Source organism: Dromiciops gliroides, chromosome 3 (assembly GCF_019393635.1).
Source record: "Dromiciops gliroides isolate mDroGli1 chromosome 3, mDroGli1.pri, whole genome shotgun sequence".
NCBI lineage: Eukaryota > Metazoa > Chordata > Mammalia > Microbiotheria > Microbiotheriidae > Dromiciops > Dromiciops gliroides.
Window position 1 is genome coordinate 547376995 of NC_057863.1, and position 21431 is coordinate 547398425.

At 37.8% G+C, this 21431-nt stretch overlaps 1 protein-coding gene across 3 annotated transcripts in view; it reads left to right on the top strand.

Moving 5' to 3' along the window:
- Window positions 1–21431, top strand: part of UVRAG (UV radiation resistance associated) — a 372875-nt gene that overhangs the window by 117193 nt on the left and 234251 nt on the right. For all 3 annotated transcript variants that reach the window (XM_043995097.1, XM_043995099.1, XM_043995098.1), the window contains one exon: window positions 17491–17596. In XM_043995097.1, coding sequence (XP_043851032.1) covers window positions 17491–17596 — 106 coding nt within the window. The remainder of the gene's footprint in view (window positions 1–17490; window positions 17597–21431) is intronic.

Consider the following 21431-nt stretch of genomic DNA (forward strand, 5'->3'; position numbering starts at 1 on the left):
AATTTTCTTCACCAGAACTATCTGGATTTTTAAAAATTATTTTTCTAACACCATAAAGTTGTTGAATTTCAGAGCTTGAAGGAATCTTAGAGATCATTTAATCCAACCACCCTGTTTTACAGAGGAGGAAACAGAGGTTCAGGAATGAATGAATGAAAGAATGAAAGAAAAGGCATTTCTTAAACAATTTGTATACAGGCAAAGAGCCCCACAAAGAGTTTACACACTAGTAGGGAGAGACTTCCTGACTCTCTCTGACCAAGTAGGGGTGCAGTTACAGGGATGCTTAATTCAGTCATGGGGCAATCAAATTATTCTCCTTTTCCAGAATGAATAATAAGTATTGATTTGATTACTGTTGGAAGAGCAAGAAATAAAAGGTGGAGGGAAGAGTGTGTGCTTATGGTTCCATATCAGGTGAATGGGCCCCAGATGAAGTCATCTCTCATCAGTCTGCATGGTCCCATGGTAGGAATTGGAGATTTCCTTGGAAGGGTCTTTACTAGGAGGCTGGAACAGCATAGTAAGAAAATTGCACAGATAGTAAATTGAAGAATGCTTTGCCCAGGGTCACATACCTAGTAAAGATATCAGGGAAACTTAAGCTCAGGCCTTTTAACTCTAAGAGCAATGGTTCTCTTCCTCCCCTCCCCTCCCACCCACTGAGCTATGCTGTCTCTTCAAAATTCCCTTTATTTGTGATCCCCCCCCCCCCCATCCCCACTCACTTTTTATAGATGAGGAAGCTGTAGTTTGGAAAGGTCGAATGTCCTGTCCAAGGCTACCTGACTGATTAGTAACAAAACTGAAACCAGAGAACAGTTCTCTTGATTCTCAATCCTTTATTCTTTTTTTTTTTTTTCTTTTGGGCGAGGCAGTTGGGGTTAAGTGACTTGCCCAGGGTCACACAGCTAGTAAGTGTCAAGTGTCTGAGTCCAGATTTGAACTCAGGTCCTCCTGACTCCAGGGCTGGTGCTCTATCTGCTGTGTCACCTAGCTGCCCCCTCAATCTTTTATTCTTAGGTAGGCATCATGTTATAGTGACAAGAGCCTTGAATTTGCATTCAGAAGACCTGGGTTTGAGTTATTGATTTGCTATTTACTAACTATGTGGCCTTAGACAAGCCACTTAACTCTAATACTGCAATTGCCTTACTTATAAGATGGGATTAATCTGTCACCACTTTCTTCAGGATTATTGTAAGGGAAATAGTTTGTAAATCTTAAGGTACTGTATGAATGCAAGTTGTCACTGTTATTATTTAATCAGTGATGTTCCGTCAAGGAAACATTTTGTTTCTTGAGGAACAACAGGGGGGACTGTAACGATTGGAATGACGCCACCTGCTGGATACTTACTGTAGAAAAGTTCTGCCTATGAAGCGAAGGTCTTTGAGGGCAAGACCAGGAGTCTTTTCTTTGGCATCAGGAAGTGACGCGGACTAGTGGGAGGAGGAAGGAAGAGACTGGCGCTCACGCTCGCGCTCTTTCCTCTGGACTCTGGCGGAGAAGGGAGCTAGAAATGCGCTCTCCCTTTAATAGATAGGAATATAGGCCTTTCTCTCTCTCTTTATCAAATTCTTATTCTCCTTAATAAATGCTTAAAAGTCTAACTCTTGCTGAAGCTTATAATTTATTGGCGACCACTCATTAGATATTTTAGACAGACTAGCTAGAATTTTAACCCTTAACAGTGAATTAGTCAATAAGCATTAAGGCTTACTATGTGCCAAGCACTGTGCTAAATACTAAGGATACAAAGAAAGGCCAAAAGTTCCCCTTGCCCTCAAGGAGCTCATATCTAATGGGAATGACAGCATGGAAACAACTGTGTACATAAAGAATCTACGCAGTGTAACTGGGAGATAGTCTCAGAGGGAAGGCACTGAGGTTAGGGATGGGGAGGAGAGAAGAAATCAGGAAAAACCTCTGCTGAAATTGTGATTGTATTATTAGAGCCTTAAAGAAGAGAGGGGAGCGAGGAGATAGATGAAGAGAGAGGTCATTCGTGGCATGGTGGACAGCCACTGAAAAATCATGGAGTGGGGAGATAAAATGTTCTATACGAGGAACCACAATAAAGCCAGGATGGCTGGATCGCAGTATATGGAGTGTGAGAAGACTGGAAAGGTAGGAAGGGGCTAGGTTATGAAGGGCTTGAGATTTCAAACAAAGGTTTTTCTCTGTGATTCTGGAGGTAAAAGCGGGTAATACAGTCAGTCCCATGCTTTTGGAAGATCACTTTAGCAGCTACACGGAACGGGAAAAGATCTGAGGTAGGGAGACTAACCAGATTCTTATTGCAATAGTCTAGGCATGAAGTAATAAGAACCTGTACCAGGGTGGGGACAATGTCAGAAGAGAAAAGGGATGTCTGTGTGAGGTTACAGAGATAGAATGGACAGCACTTGGCAACTGATTACACATGGGAGGCAAGAGAGAGTGAGGAGTTGAGGATGACAGCTAGGTGGTGAGCTCGGCTGCCTGGGAGAAGAATGGTACCCATACTAATAATAGAGAACTTAAGAAGAGGTGAGAGTAATGGAAGGGAAAACTGAGTTTTTGGACATCTTGAGTTTAAGATGTCTATGGGACATCTGGTTTGAAATGTCTAATAGACAGATTGAAATGATGAGACTAGAGGTCAAGAGAGAAATTATGGCTGAATAAAAATAGATGTGAGAATCATCTGCATAGAGATAATTGAATCTTTGAGAATTGATAGTATAAAGAAAGAAGAAAAGAGGATCCAGAATAATAAATAGGTGTGACCTAGATGAAGATCCAGCAAAGGATGCCCATCAATTGGGGAATGACTAAACAAGCTGTGGTATATGTAATGGAATATTATTGTGCTATAAGAAGTGACAAGCAGGATGATTTCAGAAAGGCCTGTAAAGACTCATATGAACTGATGTATAGTGAAGTAAGCAGAACCAGAGAACACTGTGCAAAGTGACAGCATTATTGTTCTATGAGCAATTGTGAATGACAACTACTCTCAGCAATACAATGATCCAAGACAATCCCAAAGGACTAATGATGAAGCATGCTATCCACCTCCAGAGAAAGAACTGATGTTGATTGAGCATTGACTGAAGCATGCTGTTTTGTGCTTTCTTTTTTTTTAACCTGAGTCTTTTTGTATAAAATGATTAATATGGTAATGTTTTACGTAATTACATATGTATAACCTATATCTGATCACTTGCTGCCTCAAGGAGGGAGGAGGGTAGGGAAGGAGGGAATGAGAGAGGGAAAAAAAGAAGATTCAGCAAAGGAGATTAAGGTGAGGTTACATGGGTAGGAAAAGGACCAAGAGAAAGAAGTCTCACAAAAACCTAGCCAGAAGAGCATATTAAGGAGAAGATAGTGATTGACAGTGTTTAATCTTTCAAAACCATGTCTCAATTATATCAGTGGTCATTTTTTTCCCAGTAATAAAGAAAGTGGGTTTTATCAGTAAAGGGACAGCTATGTATGTACTGTATGCTTTAGATGATCTTATTCTTCAACATTGCTTGCTGTTAATTCATGATCATTTAAAATGGCAATGGATTCATTGTGCTTGTGGATTCATTGTAGTTGAGTCTTATACACTGGGGACAAGCTAATTGAGAAAAAATTACAAAGTATCCCATTAGAAATGGCTTTTAAAAATGCTGTTATCTATTGGGGGATAAAGCCCTTTTTATCAGTTATCTCTAGAGTGCTGATATTCAAGATAAGTGGGCAACTAGTAGAAATGTAGCCATCCAAAAGCCATTCACATGAACAAGCAGTTCTCAAAAGAATTGTCAACAATTAATATTTCATATGAAAATTTGTTCCAAGCTTCTATAATAAGAGATGCAAATTAAATAACCGTTTTACCTCACACCCAGAAAGTTGACTCTGGATCTTTTATCACCTTTGCCAATGTTGGAGGGATTGTTACAATATTTTGTATTTTTGTCAGTCAGTCAAATATTTATTAAGTGCTTACTTTGTCAGGCACAGTGCTAAGCTTTGGGAATAAAAAAGTGGGGGGGGCAACCCCCCTAATCCCTTCTTAGAGAGTTCACATTCCACTGAGGGAGCTAACGCATAATTAATTATGTACATACAAAATATATCCAATATAAATGATTAATTTAGAGGCTTGGGCGGGGACACACACACACACACACACACACACACAGAGTGAGTTGAGTGAGTGTGAGAGTGTGTGTGAGAGTGTGTGTGTGTGTGTGTGTGTGTGTGTGTGTGTGTGTTTAGGCAGACCTACTGCAAAAGATGAGATTTAGGCTGAGTTTTAAAAGAAGCCAAGGAAACTAGAAGTTGGAGGTGAGGAAGGACAGGCAGGGCAGATGTGTGGAACTGGGAAATGGAATGGTTTGTGTAAGGAAAAAGTAGACCAGCGTAGCTGGAGACCTAAGTATGTGGTCAGTGATATGGTATGAGACATTGGAATGGTAAGAAGGACCCATATTTTAAAGGACTTTAAATGCTAAAAAGAGCATTTTGGTAGGTAATAGATGATTACTGGAGTTACTGAGTAGAATTCATAGTTTTGTTGTTGTGATACAGTCTATGAATACTTTATAGAAAGTACATTAACATACAATCAGCCAATATTTGGAGAGATCACTGGTGTTTTATTATTTTGGTAGCAAATAACGTGTTTTTTGCTAAGAAGAGATTAGGCTTGTGTTTCAGAGGAAACAGTGCTTTGCTAGTAATTTCACGTGCTGTTGTGAAGTATTTGAGACCATAATTATGACGGCATTGCTTTGACTCTTTGTATCCCCATAACCTTTTGATTTTTGCTTTTAATTGCTGTTTAATGGAATCTAGTTTTTCTCTTGTACTTTTTTATTTTCTGGATTCTGTTCCACATGGATTTTTTTTTTTTTTTGGTAATGTTGTTGTTTTTTAATTGGGCAGTTTGGCATTCAAGTTTTCTATTGTCAATCAACAAGTATTTATTTAAGTGCTTACTGGGTTCTAGGCATTGGGACTATAAATGAAAGTAAGACCGAAGAAAAGAGAGGCCCTGCCCTAAACAGTTTACATTCTATTGCTTTTGCTATGCAAGGCACATAAATGAGGTGTTACTGTCAAATCTGCAGGCTTCATATGTGTCTGTATATGCATACAAAAGTGAACTACTAGTCATAATAGCTATAATAGTTTTTGAGAAACCAAAGAGCTGAAAGTATTTCCATCAGATAGGAATAGTTGTCCTCTGAAAAAGCAGAGGTCATCCGAGGAGAAAAGAAGGGTTTGAAAATGAGTCATTTAAGGGAGAAAAGTTGGATTAAATTTTTTGGGTATGATTTAAATTTTTTGTATGAATTCTAGCAGATTGCATGATAACTGGTCTCTCATTTGTTATCTGTCATGCTTCTGTGTCATGTTTGCCATCTTTCTTAAAATGAATTCTTTCTGTCCAAGAGGATTGTATATATTCTGAAGGGAAAAAAAAAATTTCTTCCATTTCTCCCTCCCAGATGTTCTTTACTATATTCTTCTCTTTCCTGATTTTTCTAATGTAAGTATTTGTTCTTTATACTATTGCATTTCTTTTGAATAAAGTATACCCATCTAGAGCCATATTCCAGGCAGGGGTTAAACCTCACTGTGTCTCTTTAATACATGTGAGTTCCCATCTTTCTCCTTGCATTAGGACCTCTGATTCTTCTTCCTTGTTGTCTGAAGTTTGTTCCATAATGTATAGACATTTGAAAAGCCATGGGTTTTACTATTGGTTTACTACTGGTTTCTTTCTTGAATTTTGTCCCCCATAAATGTGGGTATGTAAAATAATAATCTTTCTTCATTATAGCTACTCTTTAGTCTCTCTTGACGGATATGCAGTTTTATCTCTCCTGCATCCTTTTTATTGGAAAGCCCATTTGTTTAGATTTGTTTGACACTAAGCAAGTACATCATTACCAGCCTTTGTTATTTTTTAGTGAGTGTCTGTGGGTACATGTTTTATCACCCTCTATTAATTTGCAAGTTACTTGAGGACAGGGATTATGCCTTATTTATCTTTGTTTATCTTTAAGCACTTAGCACTGGGCATGACATATGGTAAGTGAATGAATATTGAATAGAATTGCTGTCCTGCTCACAGAAATTTCCTTCCTCTTAAAGGAGTTGTGGTTTGGTCAGCATCAGAGTGGGAATGTGGTGGTTACCCAAACAACATCCTGTGGTTTCATCCCGTCTAATCTTAAATGCCCCAAGTGTTTCCCTTTCTTCATGTCTTTCTTTCTGTGGCTACCCCTAAGATGTCTGCACCCATAGAGTTAAACACCCTTGTTTAGACCCTATCTACACATCTTGAAAGAGATGTGCATTCTAATGGGCCCTGCTTTAAGGGGGGCATTCTCTTTTTGTCCTTTAGCTTTTTGTTTGCTTGCTTGCTTGCTACTGAGTATAGTACATTGAGGATCTTAGAGATATTATAAAGTGTATTCAAAAGACTGGCAGCCTAGTGGAATGCAGAGGGAGGAACAGGCAGGAGAACTTTGTGATGTGCTGCTTTGTTTTTTGGAACCAACTTCAAGGGCTCTTAGCACTGGCATGGTGGTGGGAACATTCCTCTGGGAGTTCACTTGTGTTTAGATTTGTGTGCAGTTAAAACAACAAAACTGCCACTCTAAAAGGAATTTCATGTTTGTGTATTTTCTTCAGATAGTTGGCCACATAGAAACTTAGTTGAGCCAGGGAGGACCACTCAGCTCTGAAATAGTATCTCAGAAACAAAGATTATTTAACTTACTTAGATGATTGGGCAGCAGGTTTTTCATGCAAGAATGTCGATTGCTCTGAGTGGTCTTTGATTCCAGTTAACAGTAACAGTGATCTCTGCTGCTATATCATGAAAAGGGAAATTGTCATAGTGTGCCATTTAATTCAGTTGTCACTGACTTCTGTCCAACTTTCTTGATTGATGAGGTCGCTTCTAGCCTGAGCCACTATTTCATGAGGGGCCCCAGCTATGCTAACTTCACTCTAAGCTTAACTTACACTCTGGATGTTTTCATCTTCTCACTAGCCATCTTGCCCCAGTCTGGGTATCCTATCCCTTCTCCTTTTCAGCTCCTCTTTATGTGCTGTATTGTATCATTACAATGTAATTTCTTGAAGTTGAGAGACTATCTTGTTTGCATGTACTGTATGTTCTGTCTCTCTTTTCCTTCCTCCCTCTATGTGTCTGTCTGTCTATATCCATTTGATGTTTGTTAAGTGCCTGCTGTGTGCAAGCAGTGTGATAAAGTGAAACAAATACGTTCTTCACTAGATTATTGACCTTTAAGGTCTATTATACTCTGTGATTTTATAAACCATATTAAGAGGTATGATTAGAAGAGTTGGATATATTTAGCTTGGAGATAAGACTAGAGGGAGATAATGATACCTCTCTTCAAGTATTTGAAAGATTGAGTACTATAAAAGACTAAAAACAACTTCAGAAGACAGAACAAGGATTGAGGAATGAGATTTTAATTAAGTCTAAGAAATAACTTCATGATAATCAGAAATGTCCAACATTGGAGCAGCATGCTTCATCAATAGTGAGCTTTTATTGGGAATATTTAGGTAGAAATTAGATGACTATAAGGGATGTTAAAAGATGATTTTCATATTAGGTGTGTGTTTGAACTGGATGACCTCTAAAGGTCCCTTCTACTTCTAAATCCAAGATGTTATAAGCCATCTATAATAATAAATATTAAATGTTTAAAAAACAATACCCAGCACATTTCCATAGCATTTTAAAGTTTATAAAGTACTTTCTCTTTTATAGTCCTGGGAGTTAGGTGGCACAAGTATTATTTTCATTTTACAAAGGAGGAAAGTGAGACTCGGCTAAAATGATTTGCTCATGATGCCTTAGGAACAGATTTGTTAGGAGTAGGCCAGCATCCTGTTAGTTAAGCTTCAATTTTGGGATGAAATGAGACAGTCTTATGCCATTGAAGAATACACACAAAAAAGGTTTACATAGCTCTAACATAAGAAGGATATATACTTAACAGTGGTACTTAGCTTCCTTTCCCTCTTCCTCTCTCCTTCCTTTTCCATCCCTTCCCTTTGTTTCCCCTCCCTCCTCTCCTCTTTTCCTTTTGTGTATCTTTCTATCCCTCTCTCTCTTTCCCTTCACCCTTTCCCTCTCTATCTCTTCCCTTCTCTCTGTCCTCTTCTCTTTTCCCTCTCTCTTAATGATCACTTTAAGAAATATCTCAAAACAAATGGAAATCTGAGTCACAAATCTACTTCGTGTTGGTGATGACATTTTGGTGGAATGGTCCAAGGACCATTGACTTGAAACTCAGTTTAGGCTACTTAGCTGCTATAAGTGTTTATGCATAATATTCATTGTACTTTATAAGACTCATTTAATATATAATGCATATATTTTAAATTAAGTTTACTAAAATGCACATGGACATTATTATGAGAAAATCTGGGAGTAATTTAACCTGCCGTTAAGCCAAATGTGGTTCGCTTGAAACTTCATTTTCCTGAAGTGATCTATTACTTGAGATGCAATTTGGAAATGCCAGCAGTTGACTGTTGTTCTGTAATCGTGTTGCTTTTCCAGTGATGTTTATTTTTGAGCGCACTTCATAGTTTAACCTGTTACACTTAGTATCACATGCCTCTGTTCCAACTTCAGCTTGCCCAATAAGGGTTTCCCACCCACCCTGTTACTATTTACTTTCCATTAGAGCATGGGCAGTTTTGTGCTTGTCAATAGTATCCTGTCTGATTCAATACTGCTAACATTGGGGATTAAGCACGGGCTGGACATTGTATCCTGTCCTGTGTAAGGTCTAAACCAAAGAACATGGAAGCTACTGTTACTGTGGTAGACTTCTGGCCTTTTGGGACAAAGTCATATTCCATCTATCACCAAGTATTTATTGAATGCCTCCCATGTACTGATCATGGGGATCATAGAATTTAGAACTGGAAGGGTTTTTAGAGTCTATCTGTCCTCATTTTACAGAGGAAGAAACTAAGGGAGGTTAATGAGTCTCCCAAAGTTGTACAGCCCAGACATAGAGAAGCTGAAATTCAATACTAGATCTTCTGATTCCATGGCTATCACTCTTTCTTGAACCTATATGACTTTAAGCATGGTTCAGCTATAAAAAGGATTTATGAAGTATGGTCCTTATCCCGAAGGTGCTTACATGTGAAACAGGCATAAGTTATGTGGCCATGTATGTATGTCCATAAAGTAAAAATTATTCCCAGCATAATTTATTAATGTTTTGGAATTGTTGGTGCTCACTTAGGTATACTTTGTGTCTCTAGATCTTGTGGAACCACACATCCCTGCAGAAATGAACAATGCTAGTACAGTGATGGTAGTAAAGGCAACTGGAAGTGCTGAATTTGTTCCATTCTGTGTAACCACTTGGTTACTTGTATTTTAAATTTAAAATAGGGATAGCATGAATTTAGACGTGTAGCGTTTCTGTTTGGTAAGTGAAAAATATCAGCTCATATATGAAATATTTTACTGCATTGAATAATTCTTCAAAATAGAAACTTATTCTATTAAAATTGTTTTGAAGCTAAAGAACATATCAAGAAAACACAATGTTACATCATTGGTATGATTTAGTAATTGTTTAATTTATAACTTTTGCAGTCATTTCAGTTTTATTAAAATTTATGGATGAAATAGAATTTTTATGAAGGTGTCCAACTTGTACCTATGTTTAAGACTTGTTATTTCATGTGAGACTTTTCAAAATTAAAATGAACAAAAAATATTCTCCAGTCACCTGTGAGGAAAGACAGATCAACAAAACTGGCCATATTGTTAGTTGAACCATGACCGTGTAAAGCAGATTTTGACAAAGTCTTTGACAAATTTGCAGAAATTAAGGCTTGAAGACAGAAACTATTGTATTATTATTCATTACTGCAACAGAAAAATATATTGGTTTAACTTTTCTCCTCTTTTAAAAAAATACATTAATGTAATTAAAAATGTGGGTCCATTACTATTTTCCTTTTTTATACTGTAATTTTTATTTCATGAGTATATATAGTGTTTAATATAAGAACATATGCATTGCATTTCTTTTTTGATTGTTATTATTATTCTAATTTATTATTATTTCTGAAAATAATTTTTATTTTATAGAGGAGGAGAGTGTTAAAAATAATCTGATTTGAATGTCAAATAGAAAAGTCACGAGAGGAGAGGGGGCAAACCAAAGGTAGAGAAATTGCCCGGACAGAGAAGACTAGGGGAGCACAATATCCTTTGCCTGTTCCCCGTTTACTTTCAGATATTCTCAAATCATAGTAACTCTTCAGAAACTGATGGTGACAGCCCCGGAACCTAAGAGACTTGAGATTAGCAGTTACCCCAAACTACTGGACTTGCTTCCAACCCCCATAGCCATCAATGAGGGTAGACATTATTGTGGAGAAGGGGCCCAGGTTCCTCACCAACATTAGCACCAGCACTAGCACCAGCACTAGCGCCAGCTGCTGCACAATGGCACTGCCCCTCAAATCACCTCTGCTTTCTAGCCTAGGCCTCTCAGCCATCATTTGGGGAAGTAACTCCCATGGAGGAGGGACCTCCCATCTCTACCACCTGTCAGCCATCTATTGGATACAAGGCAGGCAAACTAGTCTACCTAGAGCAGCAGGGCATTGCCAGGAAAGTCAAACTGCCACCGCCGCTGCCGCCACCATTTAACCACTTTCCCTTCTCACATCAATGGAGATAATCCAGGATCCTGAATCCAAAGAGCTAACACTACTTCTAGTTCAGAATCCTTAGCCATCATCCTGGGAAGGAGCCCCTATGGAGGTGCAGTCTGGCAACAGCTCCTACAAGTGCTGTAGCCCCAGCTACTGAAGAACCAAAAAATGAAGTTCTTGCCATCAAAGTCCTTGGCATTGTCAGATGATTTAACATAGGAAACTGATAGGATTTTATCAAGTGGAAATTACATAAAAGAAAAGGCATTGCCATCTCCTTGGCAGTTGCACATTAAAGATTTTGGGACCTTCCCATGTGCCTTGCACATGACACCTTCCATATATGTTACCTTCCCCTCCTAGTATGTGAATGCCTTGAAAGCATGGACTGTCCTACTTTTCTTTTTGTATTTTCAGCACTTAGCACAGTGCTTTGCATATAGTAAGCATTTAGTAAATACTTTATTCATTGATTCATTGCATATAATAAAGCCTCATGAATATATTGTACCCAACAAGTTCCAAAGTTATTTTTTTTCCACACCACCACTGGGAGTTAGGTAGTATAGTATAATAACAGTCACAGAATTTATTGTTTTTTTGGTTTTTGTTTTGCAGGTCAGTGAGGGTTAAGTGACTTGCCCAGGGTCACATAGCTAGTAAGTGTCAAGTGCCCGGGGCCAGATTTGAACTCAGGTCGTCCTGAATCCAGGGCCTGTGCTTTATCCACAGTGCCACCTAGTTGCCCCCTGACAGTCACAGAATTTAAGAGTTGAAAGACTTCAGTTTCATTATTTCTAAAATAGTGATTATAATACCTGAAAGATTTGTTATGAAGAAATAGGTTTTCTAAACCTTAAAGTGGTATGTGAAAATTACGTTTTATGTGAATGGTACTTTAGTAGCTACTGGGAGAGAGATAAAGAATAACTTAATCAAATTTATATAGGTAGTAAGCAGCAAAGTTGGGATTCATACCCAAACTCTATAACTTCAATTCTAGCCCTCTTTCAACTGTACCATCTTGCTTTTTCAGATTTCTCTCCCTCTCTCCCTCTCTCCTTTTCTCACTGTCCCTGTCCCTCTCTTTTTCCCTCTCCCTTTCCTTCACCCTCTCTTCCTTCCTCCCTTTCTCCCTCTCCCTCTCCCTTTCATTCTTCTTCCTTATACCCATTTATTCTTTGATAAACTACACTTTCTGTCAGACCACACTGCCTCAGTAGAGATACCATCTAATGGCAGAGTTTGAAGGTACCTTAGAAATCACCTAGTCTGGTACCTGAAAATCCCAATCTGGTTATATGAAGACCTCCAATGAAGCAAAGCCCACCACCTTCCAAGCAGCCCATTCTGTTATTAAACATCACTAATTATTACGAAGTCTTTATTTTATGTTAAACGTAAATCTACTCATTTGCAATTTATACCCATTGTCCTTAGTTTGGTCCAAGAGGAGCAAGTCTGTACTTTCTTCCTCATGATAACCTTGAAATTCTCGAAGGTAATAATTGTGTCTCTCCATAAGTCTTCTCTAATAGTCTAGTTTCTAATAGAGATTCTCATAGGGCAAGGAACTTAGGCCCCATCTCTATCTTGATTCCCCTCCTTCTAGTGCATTCTGCTTTACTGATGTCCTTTCTAAATTTTGCCATTCAGTATTCTCCTTGTAGTTTTGCCCAGGCAGCAGACAGTAACACTGTCACCTCCTATGTTCTGGACACCACGCTTCTAATGCAGTCCAAGAATGTATTCACTTTTTTGAGCACCATATTACACTGTTGATTGTTATCACATTACAAAACCCAGGTGGTTTTCACACAGACTGTTGTCTTCCCTAGTCAGAAATAACATTTCTCTGACCATAATATAGACTATGCAGTATTATTTTGTCCCCCACCACCAATGAAACAAGATTGAAAAAAATATATTTTGGAGTTGGCATTATGGTAACTCTTCAGTTACCCAAGGGACTAGATAATGTTCTTCTCTTTCCTTATGGATTCCTTTCCCAGGCTTGCAAAATCAAGGAATATTCTTGAAACCAGGCAGCCAGTTATAGAGATAGGGTGACTGTTTCCCTTCCCTGAGGTGGAATCGAGATGTTTTGTGTTATTTTTAAAAGCCCCAGAACTCCAAAACTTTATTCTCCTGCTAAGTTACAAAGGGAACGTTATTGCACTGTCTTGATGTAGCAAGGGCTCTGAAATTTTATTTGGATAACACTGAAGATTGGAGGAAATGTGACTCTGTCTGTGTGTTTTAAGCCCCTAAGGTAAGATCAGAAATCGTCTGGGGCAGTAAGAGCCAAATAGTTGAAGTCATACATTAATTATGGTCATGAATCATTTTTATTTTCAAAGTCTTAACCATTTGACAAGGTTGTTTGCATAGTACCAGTGAGTTTCAGAAAGCACTTTCTTCCTCCCCCCCCCCCTTAAAGCAATAGGCTATTTTGTTGTTTCCTTTATCAGCAGATATTCTAATTAGGAAAGCCTTGAAATTCTTACTGATTACCATGAATTTTATCTATGATGATTTTTATTGTTCTAAATTAGTGTTCCTTAATTTGTGGCCATTTGTTTAGAACATAGTTGTCTTTTTTAAATTAAAATTTAATTTTTTTCATTTATCAAGCATATATTTTTCCCCATATCACCTTCTCTCAACTTTGATGAAAAAAGAAAAATATAACCCTTGTAACAATCATAATTAAAACAAATTCCCCTATTGATATGTCCAAAAGACTGTGCCTCACTCTGTATATTATTACATCACTCTTCTGTTAGGAGTTTGGTAGCATTCTTTGTCATCAGTCTTCTGGAGTCATAATTAATCATTGCATTGATCAGAGTTCTTAAATCTTTTAAAATGATTTGTTGTTACAATGTCAATGATACAGTATAAATTGTTCTCCTAATTCTTCTCAATTCACTCTGCATCAGTCCCTACAAGTCTTACCAGAATTCTCTGAAACCAGATCGTCATTTCTTACAGCATAATAACATTTCATTACATTCTTGTACTATAATTTGTTCAGTCATTCCCAAATTGATGCTCATGTTCTTAGTTTCTGGTCATTACCATCACAAAAAGAATATATTCATCTTTTAGTGATATGGTTTTCATAGCTTAGAAAAGTTATAATTTTGAAATCAATTTACTCATTTATTTCACAGGCTTTTTTTTTTTAGTACTTTACCATCTACTGTGCATGATACTGGGAAAGTTAAAAATTGCTGATAATCATTTGCCTTTTTATGATAATTTATGATTTACAAAGCACTTTCCTCACAATGTTCCTTGGGAGTAGGTGCATCAGTCATCTAGTCAACATGCTTTAATTAAATGCCTATTATGTAACAGACCTCGTGCTAAGTGAAGCAAATACAAAAGTGACACTCCCCCCCACCCCCCATCAGCCCTAATCTCAAGGGTTTTAAGTGTCATTATCCCCATTTGACAGGTTAGGAGACTGAGGTCCATCAAAGTTAGGCAACTTACTCATAGTCATAGAGCTAATAAATGTCATGGGTAGAATTTCAATTCAGGTCTGTTCATTTCTACTTCTAGTACTTTTTTGTTATATCACATTGCCCTCAAGAAACTTAGAATTTTGTAGATGTGACACAAAATATATACATGCAAACATACATAAAATACCAATTATAATATGAGTAAGAAGAGTACATATGAAGGAAATACCACTTCTAACTGGTGCCACCAGGAAAGACTTCATAGAAGCAGTAGCATTTGAACTCATTCATGAAGGATTGATAGTTGGAAGGGAAAGAGGCCATTCTATACATAGAGATCACATGAGACATGGAGGAGGAAAAGTATGGGCTGTCATTGGGGATGCTAAAAGAGTTCTTCCCAATCACGGATCTGCAATATTTATTTTTACTGGGTCATAGGATTTTAACTGCCAAAGATCCTTACATTTGAAAACAAAAATGTTTAAAAATCTGACTCTTTTCCTTCCCCCTATACCTATTCCTCTTATTTGCAAGTTCCTGCCCTTGCCCCCCCCCCCCAAGTTCAACATAGTGCTGAGACTGCAGAGAATAGGATGATGCATGGAGAATTTATAAATCTTTTCATTCATCAGTATAGTTTGGGTGAGAAACACTTTCAGAGTACATGAGGGAGAATTGTATGAGAAAAGCTCAGAGACCACCATTTCTTTATCTTTTTCAGACTTAACTCTGTATTCATGGATCTCCAAATCTGGAGACTAGTCTCATTACAATAAGGAACCAAAATTCTGTTCCTTTTAAATACCCCAAAGTACATCATTGAGAGACAGCAAAGTTGTTTGAAAGCAAACAAACTTAAAAAACAAAACAAAACAAAAAAATAAAAACAAAACTCACCACTTGGAGAGTGGAGTAGTGCTTCAGGAAGCTTGGGAATTATGAGAAAATTGTTGAATGTCTGTGGCCATTAGGAAAATAGGGATAATGAATGGTAATGAGCTAAGGAATTCACTGTGGCCATAAAGCAGTTTCTGAAAATGCAAAGTTTTGTGGAAATGTGTAGGTACATGGGCTCATAATCATACTGTTGGCAGAGAAGTCAGCTCTGTGAGATCTGTTGTAAAGAGATTCTTCTCACAAAAATAGCAGTTTGGAGTGGTGATCATTTTTGTCCTGATCTAGAGCTTCTAGACTCTCATTCCCTTGGTGAAGCCAAGACAACAGCCTAAGAATTCATTTCAGTCCTTATAAATTATGACTTGCTTCTTCCCTCCTTGGAGGGCAACAGGATAGGCTATTAGATAGCCCAGAGTTCAACTTGAAATAGAAAAGTCATAAAATCAGAGCTCTCATCTGATTTACCCTTTAATAGTGAGTCTTGATTTTGGCCAAATGTTGAGATGGGGCGTTACTATGGACTTAGTAGCTATTGTGGATCTTATTCCTGTGCTCCTATACCTTTTACACTGTTAGGTCTTGTTGCCTCTTCCTTTCCACTTGACTTTTTCTTTTTCACTACCTCCTCCTTTTTTGGATCAAAGTCCTGGCTGTCCAATTCAGGACTTTAGACTGGGAGCATGTTATTTTTAGTATTAAGTAAATATTATTCAGTAATGGTCATATTATTAGCTGTTGACTTGATAAAATCACTTTTTTCTGGGCTTCACTTAGCTCATCAGTAAAACAAGGGGTTTATACTAGTTGATTTCTAACACCTTTCCAACTTTAAAATTCTTCGAGTTTATGATTTTATAAGAGTATCACCTATTAATAAACATCACTGCTTGTATTTTGATCCTAGAGGTTGTTATAGGAATAGAGGGAGGATTAGATAATTATGTCCAAATTGGACAAAAATAAGACCATCAAATGGAAATCACATGGAGATTTTAGCTCAATATATGTAAAAACTTCATAACAATAATAAAGTTAAAGAATATCAGATTTAAAATGAATGTTAGAAGGCATTTAGTACAATTCAGGTCTGTACTCAAATGAAAATCTTTTTTTTTTTTTAATTTAAAATAACACTCTCCCCCAGAGTCAGATTAAATCTCTATTAAGTATGCAGTGGGATGCCCTGAGTATTACTTAATTGCCTATTCCAGAAGTCTCCAAGTGAGGGCTTGATGATCTCTTGTTGGTACTATGATTAAGGACGTTCCTCTTACAGACAGGAGTTGTATTAGATAACTTCTGAAGTTCTTTTTAGTTCTATTATTTCAAAATTCATTCTTTATAGTTTTATTTCTGGCATTGAGAATGAACTGTATATGCTGGGCTCTCTCAAGATTGCCATTTCTAGCCCCCACCCCCATAATGCTTATAAGCCCTTATGAGTACATTGAAATATGCCGAGGACTGAAGAAATTGACTATTTTGTTTCCTTGAATTAGTAGACATAGTATTCTGCCCCCATTTATATCTTTTTAGCCTATGAAGTAGTATAGTGCAGATAACGTTGGTGTCTGAGTCCGATGACTTGAGTTGGAGGTCTGATAACTCTATGATGTTCATTACATAGGGTAAATGTTAGCTTCATAGTGTCTCAGCATTTTCATCTCTAAAATGGAATTAAAATATTCATGCCACCTTCTTTACAGGCTTTTTATGAAAAAGTATTTTGAAAAGTGCTCTATTATCTTTGTTCTAGCTTTGGTGCCTTTCATTAGTCATAATAAGTGCTCATATTCATTTGAAAAGTTGGTCTGTCTCAGGGAGAGACTCACTAAAGTCATCCAGAGCCCTGGATTGGAACCCTACATATGACATTTCCCAGCTGGGACAGTGGCTCCTGTTTCTCTGAGCCTTATTTTTCTCACCTGTAAAATAGGAATTGTTTGTCCTTCATTCCCTGAAGAGGACCATGCCATCGGGGTGATATCATGACTTGCACTGAATTGGATTTAAGTGAGGGCGGGCTGTGCAAAGTCACCAACCTCACTGTCTCCTCCAGAACCATTTGGGTCCAGTTGTGAGATATACAGCAGGACTATTGGATTTTTAAGGCAATTGGGGTTAAGTGACTTGCCCAGGGTCACATAGCTAGTAAGTGTTTGAGGTGAGATTTGAACTCAGGTCCCAATTTTAGGGCCAGTGCTCTATCCACTGCACCACATAGCTGCCCAAAATAGGAATAATAATCTTTGAACCAGATCCCTCACAGCAGATTGTAGTGAGAAAAGTGCTCTCTTTGTAAACTTGAAAGGGCAGGAGAACCATGAGTTCTCTCCTTTATTGGATCAAGAAGCTGGGTTTCATTCACTGTAACTTTTATTTGCAGGCTTCACAGAGCTCAGTGTGCAATTAAACAGACTCAGGTGACTGTTCAGAAAATCGGAAAGGAGATTGAAGAAAAACTACGACTTACATCTACAAGTAATGAGTTGGTAGGTTTGGGTATTTTTCCTTCTTAAAGCTTCTTCATTTTATAGTAGTCTCAGCACATTTCTTGGAATGGGGTGGGGAAGGGTGGGCCTGAACTTTCTACCTAGACTTAAGTTAGCTTTTTTTTTTTTTTAAGTGAGGCAGCTAGTAAGTGTTAAGTGTCTGAGGTCGGATTTGAACTCAGGTACTCCTGAATCCAGAGCCGGTGCTCTATCCACTGTGCCACCTAGCTGCCCCCCTTAAGTTAGCTTTTAAAGGTTCAAGGTAAACTGTCTCCTCTGCTACCAACATAACAAGCTCATGCTGCTGCAGGAAGCTTTGGAATATATCAGAATTACCCAAGAGATGATCAACAGGCAATCTCATTTATTTATTTTTTTAAAATTTGAATTGCAAGCATGAATTGTATAGTGAGTGAAAATAGCTGTCAGGAAAAAAAAAGTTAATGAACCTCACCAAGCAAGTTAACTTTAAAAATTGCTTGGACATGGTATAATAGATACTTTTAGACCTGTGTGTTCCCTGAACAAAGAGACTGATGATCCTTTTTCCTTAATCCAAAAAGGATTAAGATAAAGTGTGGCTTTAGGCTTATTAACTTCTCCTTTGGGGTCTCATTTTCTTTCCCTTTTATGTATGGTGGAAGGAAAATGTATATGGATTTAGAAGACCTAGGTTTGAATTTTGATTCTTCTACTTGTTACCAGTTTGACCATAAGCAAATCATTTAATCTCTCTAGAACTAACTGTCTCCTCCTCAGAAAAATTAGGAATTGGACTAGGTCAGGGGTCAGCAAATATTAGCTTGAAGGTCCCGGACTTGATGATCTGTCTAGTTCCTTTTAGTTCTAGAATCTATCACTAAATTATCTCTTTTTAGCTTTTGGTTCTAAATTTTATCTTAGCAACATTATAGTACTTGCTAATGTTTGAATGCAATATTGACTTGTATTTAGGAGATTTTGACTTGAACCCCTTGAATCTGTTGCAGAGAACACTGGACTGAGATTTAAGAACAAAACAAAGATAGGATATTTCTGTATTTGAAGCACGGGATACAGAAAATTGTTTCCTCTTAACCCTCCCTTCACTCTCCACATGTTATTTCATGCGAATTGGTTTCTCTGGGCCTCCATTTCTTCATCTTTAAAATAAAGGGTTTGGATTAAGTACATAGTGGAATGAGAAGTCCATTAGGTCTAAAGAGTTATATTTTTTTCTTGACACTGATTTACATGGGATTTGTCAAAAGATTTTACCAAAGACAGGCCTTAATACATTTAGCCAACTTGATTGAACAATAGATTGTTATGGTAATACCTATATCCTTGTTCTCTGTCTCTGACAAAGGAGGGCTATGCATGTGACTTGAATCACTTATACCAAGTGACCTAGTCAATACAAAGGCTCAGTGGTGTCTACATCAATCCTGCTCTTGGTCTTAATCCTGGAATATTCCCTCCAGGATGGAGAGCATATTTTATTCATAGTGGTAAATGACTTGGACTGATGATGTGCTTTGGGGGAACAGCACATGAAGCACCCTCTAAAAAAAGGGAAAAGAGAACAATCATGACAAAAATCCTAGCAATTCTTTGATGTTAGAGCAAGTATGGTAATACCAGGATCGTGAGTTGATAGGTATAGGTAGGTTATAATTGATCCAGAGGTCTGTTGAAAATAGCACCAAAGAGCTATGAGAAGACTGACCTCAAACTAGGAGAACTTTAGGAGTGTATCCACTGTAAAATTATATCTGTGAGTGAAAGCTAAGAGTTTATAAACCATTTGTCTGTATAACTTGTCCCTTTGACTGACATAATATCTCCCATTCATTTATATTACCTGGTCTGTTTTCCCCAGGCTCTTGGCTACTGCCTTTCTCTTAGGGAGATATCTATTCCTAGGTTCACATTTCTAGCTATGTTTTCTTCTTGGAGTATAAGAATTCTCAGGTTCTTCCACAGTTTCCATTGCCTTTTGATTTTTAAAAAATGTCTTATAATATTTTAAAAATAAGTTATGAACTTGAAATATTAATATGAACATTTCCTTATATAAAGAACAGAGAAAGGTGAATTATATGAAATTGATTTTCTTATATGTAGCATGTTAAATGGTAGTTCCAGCACTGTCCTACTTGTCTTTAAGTGCTCTCCTGAATATAGATTTTAATTTTCCAGGTACTCCTGAATCCAGGGCTGGTGCTTTATCCACTGTGCCACCTAGCTGCCCCTTTTAATTTTCTTTTTTTTTTCCTTCTATGTATTTTTAAAAATACACCTTTTTCCTCCTTCTCTTCCCTTGGCACCCCCCAACCCCACCCTTTGTGGATATGGAAGTACCTGGCTGTGTCAATTAAGTTCTACTGGAGGTAACCTTGATAATCTAGAGCATTGCTTCTAAAACTGTGGGTTGCCATCCCATATGGAGTAACTGAATGTTACTGAATGAGAGAGCCATAACTGAATGTGGGGGTTGCAAAAATATTCTAACTGTAAAAAGTTATGTATACCTATTTTATATACCTATATAACCTAAGGTCACACAAAAATTTCTCAGGCAAAAAGGAGTTGCAAGTAGAAAAAGTTTAAGAAGCCCTGATGTAGAGCTTCTAGACTCTCATTCCATTGGTAAAGCCGAAACAACAGCCTAAGAATCCGTATGTCTTTATAAATTATGACTTGCTCCTTCCCTCCTTGGAGGGCAACTGTATAGGCTGTTAGATAGCTCAGAGTTCAGCTCACAGGGAAGACTGCCCAAGTTCTTCATCCCTCAGGTATTTACTGGAAACTGGTAAAGGACCAATAAGGGAACATCATATTCACAGTCGGTAGAGCCATCTTTGTACCAAGCGTCTGAGATGTTTGAATTGTAGATTAGAAAATGCCTAGGTTTGAGAGTTGGTGTTGTTAAGGGGATGAGGTAGGGGGGTTATTAAGGACACTATCCACAGGGAGACCAAAGACTTTATTTACAATAAAGGTGCTTACGATGGTAGTGAAGGGGCTTGCAATATTCTTAAATATACCATTTCCACTTAATAATGGAGACATTCTAGATCCCGCTACTCTGTTTGATTAGAATCTTGAATAACTCATTCAAGGATGGAAATCTCAGAATGCAACAACAGAGAATGTACTTAGGTTGGGTGCTCAATGACTACTGATGTGTAGTATATTATGTAGTAGCCTCAGAAAAGTTGCAGCTTCAAGGGCCATTGGTTTGTGCTCCTTATAGAGACAGCCATGTGGCACAGTAGAAAGAGAACTGGGCCTGGAATCAGGAAGATTCATTAAGAGACTTATGTTTGTCTCAGTTTCCTCAAATGTAAAATGGGAGTAATAATAACATTTCTCTCCCAAGGTTATTGTGAGGATCAAATGAGAAAATATTTGTAAAAGTACCAAGCTCAGTGCCTGGCACATAGCAGTCATTATATCAATGCTTATTCCTTTCCCTTCCCACCTTATAGTAATCTTCCACAGCTTCCATTCTGCTTACAAGAGTGAGGTAAATTTTTGGTCCTGTGATCCGGAGATTGATTTCTCATGCAGTGGCTTATTCCAAATTGCCTACTTGCTTGGGTTTTCTATTTCTAACTCGTCTAACTTCCTGTATTTACATTGTAACGAGGTGAGCAGGGAGCTTACCTTTAGAGGGACAAAGCTTCTCTGTCCCCACCTGAACTCACTAGAACAGAGATGTAACTCTATGAGTTATTGCATAGGATGACAGGACTCCTCAGTTAACTCTCTCAACCTTTCACTTAGCAGATTTTTATCTTCCAATGCCAAGAGATAGTAAGATGGTCTCTGTCCAAGATGAGTGGTAGGA